The sequence below is a fragment of the Lissotriton helveticus genome, chromosome 1_1, assembly GCF_964261635.1.
Source record: "Lissotriton helveticus chromosome 1_1, aLisHel1.1, whole genome shotgun sequence".
Lineage (NCBI taxonomy): Eukaryota > Metazoa > Chordata > Amphibia > Caudata > Salamandridae > Lissotriton > Lissotriton helveticus.
The window spans coordinates 1,663,672,826-1,663,683,348 of NC_136057.1; the positions used below are offsets into that span (position 1 = coordinate 1,663,672,826).

General features: G+C 48.2%; 1 protein-coding gene across 1 annotated transcript in view; it reads right to left on the bottom strand.

Moving 5' to 3' along the window:
* FAM186A (family with sequence similarity 186 member A) overlaps window positions 1–2,856 on the bottom strand; it is a 90,527-nt gene extending 87,671 nt beyond the window's left edge. Inside the window, exon 1 of the mRNA XM_078650304.1 lies at window positions 2,816–2,856. Coding sequence (XP_078506430.1) covers window positions 2,816–2,856 — 41 coding nt within the window. The remainder of the gene's footprint in view (window positions 1–2,815) is intronic.
* Between the last annotated feature and the right edge of the window lie 7,667 nt (window positions 2,857–10,523).

A 10,523-nucleotide genomic window follows, 5' to 3' on the forward strand; every position in this document is an offset into this window, starting at 1 on the left:
TTTCCTATATACATCTCCCTAGAAAAACACAATTCAAGTGGCATTAGGGTTACTAAACAGAACTTAAACACTTCTGAAATCGAACAGATAGGGCTAGCTGCACAGACCAGAACTCACACCCTGCCATATGCTGCTCTGGACCCATTCATGACGTCCCTCATGGTATCTCAAATGACATCACTGAATCGATTACACCTCAAATGACGTTGTCAGTTACATCACTGCTTGAAGAAGGATAATGTTGGATGCACATTTTGGTCGCAATAATAGAGCAAAATAAATGTCCATAGAAAATATCTTAAAGGAACTCAAAATAAGCAAACTCTCTCTCGGTTCAATAGTGTGTAGAAATGTGAAACCGCACCGGGTAGGTGAAGGATATATTTCTTGATACTTTGGGGTCTATTATTATGGCAGGTGGTGATCCACCCGCCATTATCCACCGCCCGCATGCAGTTTATCCCCTGCCTGATTATGTTGGCGGGGGGTAGTGCAGCGGATGGGAAGACCGTCTGCCGCTTTTCCGCCCGGTCGATGAGTCGACCGGGCGGAAAAGGTTTGAATATGGTGGCGGTGTCTGTTAGACACCGCCATCCATATTACTATGCATGTGGGAATCAGCCCGCCGCCACGGAAAGGTATGCGGATTTCGCTGTTGTGGGTCCCCAGGATGTTGTGGGTGTGGGGGGTATCCCCCTGCATTTGCATGCACAACGTGGCAGGCACCGCGCAGTGCCTGCCACGTTGTGCATGCAAATGCACAGTATGCAGCCACAGCATTGTGGCGGGCAGTGCTGTGCGCACCGCCCACCACAATGATGTTGATGGGGGATGCCACCATGGCGGTGTCATCCTAATTGCCGGTGCGGGACCGCCGCACCACTGGCGGGCGGTCCCAGCACCGCAAGGGTGGCGGGCGGATGTAAGTCCACCCGCAATCCTAATAGGCCCCTTACCATGGAATGGTGCACCAGGAAGATATTTGTATATTCCTTTCCAACAAGATCCAAGACGATGCATCTTTGTAAAAAAACAGTTCAATCCTTTATTATCTCTCTTGCAACATATATTCACATATGAGAAAACGTCCAGCCAATGCGTTTGGTTCAGGAAAAATCATTTTTCTGAACTTCCCTAGGACTTATTAATATCTTGGTATCAGTAAAAGAGTTGTACTCCAGTAAAATTCCAAATGTATGTGTAATCCAAGGGGACTATGCTCCTATCAAGTCCGCCTGTACGAGTATCACTCCTGAGCTGCCACAGATACACCGTTGGCGAACATTCGCCAATGGTCTATCTGTAGCAGCGCAGATATTAATAAGCCCTGAGGAAGTTCAGAGAAATTCCTGTTCCAAGCGAGATAGTAAAGGGTTGAACAGTTTTTTACAAAGATACATAGTTTCTATCTGCAACGTAGTGCTTGAGCGGCATTCACCCGTTGTGGCTGTAGCTTTCGCTGAGGTCGCTACATCCCTTTACTCACAAATTTAAATAAACACGCTCTTGTCCTCATCTTGCGGTGTCCGTGCCGTTTGTAATCGATACTACACTGGCAACGAGGGTCAACCAGGGAAAGCGACCTCAACACGCTTATGAAGCAAAGGGAAAAAGATTGCCGTGACTTTACAGAGAGCGAAGCGTAAAGGAAGGTGACCTTTATGAAGTATTGGCAGCAGAGAGAATTGTGATCTAAAGGTGGAGAACAAAGCAGCGTGTCATTGAGCAGCAGGAGGTTGCGGAGTGAGAAGGAGTCCAGCCGTGACTCGCAACGCAGTAAAGAGGTGGTGTAAACTTTGTGTAAGAATTAGCGGAGTGAAGAGTAGTGTACGCAGGAAACCGGCAAGTGGAGAAGTTGGCGGTGCGTCGCTGGGCAGCAGAAGGTCACAGAGGAAGAAGAAGACCAGCGGTGAGTCGCAGCCTAATTATTAGGCTGTGTGACTGTTCGAAGCTGGGCTGCATCAATGTGAGGAAGGATGGACTCTCGCTGAATTCGAACGTAGTGGAAGGAGGAATGTTGTCATGGAAGTGAACGGCGTGGGAGCGGCGCGTGAGAGAGGATACTTTAAGGATATTTTAGGCACGACGGCATTAAGGGCAAAAAGAAGCGGAAACTGAACGCGTCTTGAGGAATAATCTCACCTTCTTCCCCTTTGAGGTTGTTTGCCCTTTGATCGCCGGTGAAAGGGACTTCCGTGACACACCTCAGCTGCTTTGAGGAGAGAGGGGATTGAATCGTATTGGCCGTTTGAGAGACTGTGTGGTGTTCCTTGATAAGGGAAAACAACAGCATATCTTTCAAGTACATTTTCCCCTCATGAAGAGCTGACTTTGGCGCCACAGTGCCACCTAGTGGACCAAAAGTTTAATGTCCATACCCACCAGTAAATGAGAAACTGTTAGCTTTTTGAATAAGGGCATTTTGTTGTGAATATTACATGTAAACCATCCTGCGCTTTCTAGTGAGCTATAAGCTGGTACTCACTTCTACCCCTTTGTACATCAAGGGATATACGTTCCACTGATTCAAGGTGGACACTTGGGGATAGCATCACTATGCAGAGTGTGACACCTCCACCTTTCTTTCTGACTAACCCTGGGGAGCCTGCAATACAATGGAAAAGATGGAAAAAAGTGTTTTTGAATTATGCCACGGTGTGTGGCTCCAATCTAGGGTTAGAAAGGAAAGTAGCCCTATTGTCATACTACCTAGGGGCAGAGGGGGAAGAGGTGTTGGATCACCTCCCAGATCTAGGGGCGCAGGAAGCGAGAGGTCTGAATGAGTTGGAAATCAGTCTAAAGAAATTAGATTTACACTTCCTTCCGAAGACTAGCACCATAATGGAGAGGTACCATTTCGGAAAGAGGGTACAGAAGGAAGGGGAATCTGTAGAAGATTTTGTGTCTGATCTACGCAAACTAGCCGCGACATGTAAGTTTGGGGGCGCAAGTGAAGAGAGGATCAGGGACTAGTTTGTGTTAGCGTGTAGGACGGAACGTGTACGTGAGGAGTTGTGGTTGAAAGATGACCCGCCACTGAGGGAAGTCCTAATAGTTGCAAAACAGGTAGAACACATGCTGCAGTGCGTCAGTGAAATCAAACAGGACAGTGGTGGGAAAGGAAGCAAAGACAAACTCAAAGTAAGCAAAGTCGTGACTGAATGTGAAGGTGTGTCTGTAGTCAAAGGTCAGAAGATGGTATATAAAGAGCAGAAAGAGAGCAAAACAGGATGGTCATTCAAGGGTACCTGCTATAGATGCGGAAAGCAAGGACACATGGCCAATGACAAGGAGTGCCCTGCCCTCAAATTCACATGCAACAAGTGCGGCAAGAAAGGCCATTTCAGGCAGTACTGCAGGAGTGGACAGGGGTTTAGCAAACAGAGTAAGGACAGGACAAACACAGTGTGTGACGAAATAGTCTTGCAAGTAGGTGGAGGTCAGGTCTGCAGTTCCAAAGACACCATAAAAGTAAAAGGCACTGAAGTAGAGGCATTGTTTGATTCTTGTTCAAGGATAACGATCATCAGCGCAAAATAATTTTCACGGGTGTCCAAGGGGAGGATTAGACTGATTAGGATGGACGTAAGGCCTGGGGGTATGCTGGTCACCCCATCTCCATGAAGGGTTATTTCTGGGACACAGTAGAATACAAGAACAGAACAGCAGTGTCCAAAGTCTATGTGTCTACGGTTGGTGACAACATCCTGGGCTGGCAGGCACAGAAAGAGTTAGGAGTCTATCTAAATCCCAACAAGAATCCTCAAATCCTTATACAAGAAGTGCAAGAATCGAGGGAGGACTTGGTGACAGAGTTCAAAGAGGTATTTAGAGAAGAGCTTGGATGTTTGAAGAATTATTGCCACAAGATCAAACTGAAAGAAAACGCGAAGCCTGTAGTGGCCAAAGTGAGGAAGCTACCCATTGCTATCCAGGAAGCGGTGAAGATTGAACTGGAGAAACTGTGCAAAGCAGGAGTCATCGAACCTGTGGAGGCAACAGAATGGTTGGCGCCAATTGTAGCAGCCCAGAAAAAGGATGGGCCGGTTCGTTTGTGCATTGACCTTAGGGCTTTGAACAAAGAGGTCGTGGTCGACAGGTTCCCACTGCCCAACATCACTCAAATGATGAGCATGCTAGAGGGCGCAAAAGTGTTTTCAACACTTGATCTCACCTCAGCTTATTTCCAGATCAAGCTACTTGAAGAGTCGCAAGAACTCACGGCGTTTGTGACGCCCATGGGTGCATTCAAGTTTAAGAGGATGCCCTTCGGCTTAGTATCGGCTGCAGCCGTGTTCCAAAGACTCATGGGCAACATCTTGAGAGAGATCCCTGGCGTCCTGTGTTACCAGGATGATGTGCTAGTATTCGCAAAAGACAACGAAGAACACGACATGAGGTTGAGACAAGTGCTAGCCAGGTTTAGGTCACAAGGACTAACGGTGAGAAGAGAAAAGTGCATGTTTGGCTACAAGGAACTGGATTTTTTGGGACATAAGGTGACAGCAGGGGGAATCCGTCCAAAAGCAGAGCTTCAAAATACCATTACGAACTTAATGCCCCCGAAGAGCAAAGACGAAATCAAGTCCTTCATGGGAATGCTGGAATTTTACAGTAAATTCGTACAGAACTTTGCAGGAAGGACGTTTGCAATACGACAGTTGCTGAAAAAGGATGCTGCGTTCAGCTGGAGTGAGGAGTGCCAAAGAGAGTTTGAAAATGTGAAGAAAGCACTCGCAGAAGCACCCAGCCTCAAGTCTTTCATACCCAATCGTGTGACCGTAGTCACCACCGACGCAAGTGCCAAAGGGCTAAGAGCGGTCCTCACTCGATTAGGAGCTAGCGGGGAGGAAACAATAGCTTTCTCGTCGAGATCACTGCAGAAGTCAGAGAGCAACTACTCTGTGATCGAAAAGGAGGCCTTGGCGGTATTCTGGGCCATGAGCAAATTCAGGGACTTCCTATGGGGAACAAAGTTCATTCTTCGGACGGACCACAAGTCATTGGTAGAGGTGTTCGGCAAGAAGGGTCTTGATGGGAGGAGCCTAGCGACGAACGAAGATGGCCGCATAAGCTCTCGGCTCCGCTGACCTCCGCCTGTAGCTTGAAGATCCTGAAATATATCCTGCTTTCGCGCCTCATCCCCGTGCGGGGTAATCTTTGCTGACACTGGCGGTGTGGTCCCGAGACCTTTTCCACCCGGATCGGCGGAGTTGTGTCGTGTGAAAGATCCTGGCCTGGAATCGCCTGTAAGCCGAGACCTCGCTCCATGACCCGGCCGGGTTGCTGTGCAGCGGCGGCGCTAGTTACCCCAGACGCGGTCCGGACGATTGACCTGGAGGGTTTCCCAGCCTATATTGGTGAGGTGCCTGAGGTCCTCTACTCACGGCGGGGGTGTACCTATCCTGAAGGTGGCTGAGAGGTCGGGGATTCCCTTCCCGGAGGTTGGCCGCCTCGCCGGGTTGGTGCTGCTGACCGAGAGACCCCGTCCCTGCTCTGAGGTGAGCCTTCGATCCCCGCCTGCCCGACCCGCACTTCGGTTCCCGGGAGAATCGGGTGCTCTGCACTCCTATGTCTGGAGCTGCCTGTGTGGAGGCGGTGCGGGGTACTACAGAGCCGTCTTTGAGGACCTTGATGGCCGCCATTAAGAAGCTACGATCCTTCATGGCCTCTACCCTCCAGAAGACGATCGCGGATGTCATCGAACCTGCCCGTTCGCGCAGGAACCCTGCCCTACCTGGTGCCCCTAAGCTGGCTGTTTTGACTACACTATTCCCGGTACCTACGAATCGAGACTCCCTTCATGTCGCAACATCGCAATTGTCGTCTGGAACACGACGTGCTAGTGAACCTATTGTCCCGGAGAGATGCCCGCCATTCTCGGCGCATCCGTCCACAAACATGTTTCTGGTTTTCTCTTCTCCTGAGCCTATGGCTAATACGACCCGGCAGATGCTGCGAACGTTACTCGATTGCTTTGACTTTGCCCAGAGTTTGAGATCGATATGGTCGTATTTTGGCTGGTAGACTGCAGGTGTCATGGCGGCTGTGGATCGTGACGGTCTGTGGTGCTTGATCGGACTCCTTCTGCAGGTTCACAGACTGGCTGGGACTTTTCCGGGATACGTGCTGCTGCAGTTGGCGGTACTCACTGTGAACATTCGAAGGGGTCAAGGGTGAGACTGCTGTAGATCTCGACTTTAGGGGTACATGAAGATTGGGGGATCCGCCATTTTGCGGTGGTGGGGCGGTGTCGGACGCCTTCCCTGGGTTTTAATTTAAATAACATGCTTATTGAATCGCTAGGCTTAGGACTGGGGCTTTGCGTTGCAGGGGAGGGTAAGGGGACCGAGGGCAATTGTGATTTTTCTCCTCCTCCGTCTTTTTCTTTTTCTTCCTTTTTCCTTTTTCTATCTTTATATATTTCCCTTTTCTTACTATATTTCGGGTTTTTGGAACTGGGCGACAGGCACGCTGCTAGGGGGGTAGGCCATGGCCATCTGCAGAGGTGCAGGGTGGGGGGAGGATGGGGTATTATTGTTTTTTCGTTTCTTGTTTCTATGGTCTCTTTTTCTTCATTAGTTTAATTGGATAGTCGGTCTCTTTTCTTTCCTTTTGGGTGCTGGGATCGGTACAGTAAATTGCCTGATTTTGACTTCTTGACGGTAGACCGTGGGCTTCGCTTATAAGTGATCCTCGTTATTCCCCTCCGTGTACGGGCAATGGCCGGGTGTGCTTAGGGTTTGATTGCATGTGTATACTGACTGCCCGCCTCAAAGTTGCTGATCGATATGTTGTGTTTGCTTCCTCCCACGCCCGATTGTTTTCTATGATCTAGATTCTGTGACTGATCCCTCCTTTCTTTCTTTCTTTCTCGTTTTCTGCTCTTTTTGTTATTACATTGGAATTCATTCCTTCTAACGGTCAATATCCTGTTTTAAAACTTTTAAAATTAAACCTCATTCATCCTGTGCGCAGATTCATGAGTACTGAAACAGTCCTGATCTCTAATCCTGCTGCCGTGCCTCCGGGATGTTCGGCTGAATAGCTGTGTGCGCCCGATTTATAAATAAAGGTTTAAAAAAAAAAAAAAAAAAGAAGGGTCTTGATGCGATCTCTAGCAGAATCAGACGTTGGGTTGTAAGCCTCCAAGAGCACACGTTCAGTGTTGAATATGTCCCTGGAACACGAAATTTTGCTGCAGACTGCCTGTCATGACTAGTGATGGAAAATGATGGAAACGGAGCGGAAGATAAAGTGGAAGAGGAGATGGGAGACTACCAAACAGAAAATGTATGCGCAATAACCCAGGGAGCAATAGGGGAAGAAAGATGGAAAGAAGCACTGAAGTCAGACGAGCTCAATAATACAGTGTGCGGAAGAGTACAAAGCAAATGGAAACTTGAAGATAAGCGGGACGATGCTCTACGGCCGTTCTGGATCGTCAAAGATGAACTGTCAGTGGTCGACGAATGCTTGTTCAGAAGGACGAGATTGATACCACCTACAGCGGTGAGGGAAAATCTGGTGGATATGGCTCATGACGGCCACCTGGGCATCACTAAGACCAAGCAAAGATTGAGAGAAGACTACTGGTGTCCGCGCATAGACCTTGCCATTGAAAGGAGAGTAAGAGACTGTATCCCGTGCAGTGTCAGCGACAAAGTTTTGAGACAACAAACACCGCCCATGGTGTGTAGGCCACCCCCGTCTGGACCATGGGAGGAGTTGGCGTTAGACATCGTTGGCCCTCTGACGGGAGAAGTGCGCACACCGTACATTCTGGTGCTCGTGGATCTATACTCCAGATTGCCTGAAGTGAAGATAGTAAGCGAAATCACAACGAAGACCGTCATTGAGTTCCTTCAAGAATTGTTCATCAGAGAGGGGCTACCCAGCAGTCTACTCACGGACAATGGGATGCAACTGTGTTCGAAAGAGATGAAAGACTTCCTTGAAGAGCGGGGAATCACACACAAACGTTGTGCCCTGTACCACCCTGAGACCAATGGGATGGTCGAGCGCTTCAACAAGACTCTCAAGGAGAGCATTCAGTTGGCGAAGACCAGCGGCCTGAACTGGAAGGAAGAAGTATGGAAACGGTTAGAAGCGTACAGGTTTACGCCGCACCAGACAACGGGCGTCACCCCTTTTGAGTTGCTCCGAGCAAGAATACCCAACACTAAACTATCGCCAGGCTGGATGGGGTGGCACAAGGGATGGTCAGACCACTCCAAAGAATCGAAGGGGCTAGTGAGACAGAGCGAAGCCATGGTTGAGAGGAAAGAAAGGTTTGATAGACTTCACTCTGCGCAAGAGGCTGGGTTCAAAGTAGGGGATGACATTAAGATCAGAACACCCACTGGCAGGGCAAGTTGGTCAGAATACAGCAGGCCCACTAAGATTGTAAAATTGTTTAGGAATGCTGTGAAGACCCAGGAAGGGAAGATCTGGAACCTGGGAAGAGTTGTGAGGTATCGCCCCCCTAGGCAGAATACCAGTAGGGAAGGAGGGCGTGAAAACAATTCAGTGGGGAGCAAGGAACGCCCTCCCAGGGAACAAGGGATGGCCCCACACCCGGTTAGCAGAACAAGCCGGAGAGTGACCAGACCGCCCAGACATTTGGAGCAATATGTGACGATGTAACTTCCTGTTGTATACTTTGTTTTCTGATGTTTTTATTCTGATGTCTCATTCCGTAGGGAAGGGGGATGTGTGTTATCTCCCACTCATCTGGCCCCCCCTCCTTGGCAGCACCGCGTGTAATGGAACTGCTCGTGGTGACATCACTCCGAATGTCACCACGACCAAGATTCTAAGGCGAGCGCCGCAGTGCTTGAGCGGCAGTCACCCGTTGTGGCTGTAGCTTTGGCTGAGGTCGCTACATCCCTTTACTCACGAATTTAAATAAACACGCTCTTGTCCTCATCTTGCGGTGTCCGTGCCGTTTGTAATCGATACTACAGCATGGCCAAGGGGGCTCCGGCCCAGGGCCCCACCCTCTCCAGGAGCCCCTTTAGAGCCAGCTCTAATCTAAAGAGAGTTTTGCCTTGATAACCTTTAATAATTCATAAACCTGTTTTTAAAAAAATACTATTTACATTTAGTTTATTTTTAATGTGGTTGATGTGTGAGAGTGTATTAAAGACATTTTGTAGAGAAATGCTGTGTTTATGTTTTATGCAACATCCATAAAAAAAGTTTCATTTAGATCGAAACATAACTTCACATTTGAAAAATGAGAGTGTCACAGAGAATATTTGCTGGAATATTACTCAACTGTTGCTGTGTTAAAAAAATTAAATCTTGTCATGATCCCTGAATATTAGATGTGAAAACATTTAGGGCTAGATGTAGGTAACTCTAATTTACCGACTCATAAATACCTTATTTTACAGATTCGGTATTTATGAATCTGTAAATTAGAAGGAGGGAGATGTAGGTAATTTTTTATTTTGAATTACCGAATCTGTAACATTCGGTACTTACAGATTCGGTAAATACCAAATCGATATTGCCCATTGATTCCTATGGGCCCCCTGCAAGGGTGCAGGGGGTGTCACTTTGACACGCTCTAGCACCCCAAGTACAGGCTTGTGTGACATGTGACACACATACATGCCCTAAGGGCATGTCTGTGTGTCACATTGCATAGGTGTGCATGCACAGATGTGCATGCACACCTGAATTCGGTATTTTACCACCCAATAGGATTGGGTGGTAAAATACCGACTCTTAAGGGCCTGTGGCACTCTTAGGAGTGTCAGCTACATATGGATTTACCGAATCGGTAAATATACCGATTCGGTATTTTACCGATTCTGTAAATTTACCGATTCTGTAAATTTACAGAATCGGTAAAATATAGGCCCCCTACATCAGAAAACCCTAATACCGGTCGGTAATGGCCGAATTCGGCCGTTACCGACCGGTATTAGGGCTCCTACATCTGGCCCTTAGAATTTGGACGAGTGTGCCTGTGCACAGTCAGTGATCTGGCCAAAGAGGGCAGGAAAGAGCTGAAATTCAAAGCTGTTCCGAACCGGGGCCCCCAAAATATGTTTGGCACAGAGCCCCCCCAAAATCTTTAGGATGCCCCTGGGCTGCACATCGCCAACATCCCGACCCGTGCAGACATCCATCATGGAATTGATAAAATAAGGCTCCTGAAAAGGACAATTTTTTTTTTTTTTTTAAGACCAACGGTCCCAAACTTTATTTAGTTTCACAGATAAGCCAGTAGTCATTCATACAGCGTCATAACAATGCATTATTGTCTCAAACGGCACTTAGCAAATAGTACATTGTGACATTGCGGTTATACATGAGTGAAAATAAACATTAGCTGATGGAAGTGCATTAGTCCATAAGTGACGGTACCAGGAAATGTCTCATGATGCATCGCTCGCAGGTCATAGCGCTGCAGAAGGACCAGCATGGTCACGAGAGCCAACAGTCATTGTTCGGAGTCGAGTTCCCTGACCAGTGCGGTAGCGGGTAGAGGCGGTGTCATACCCTCTGCT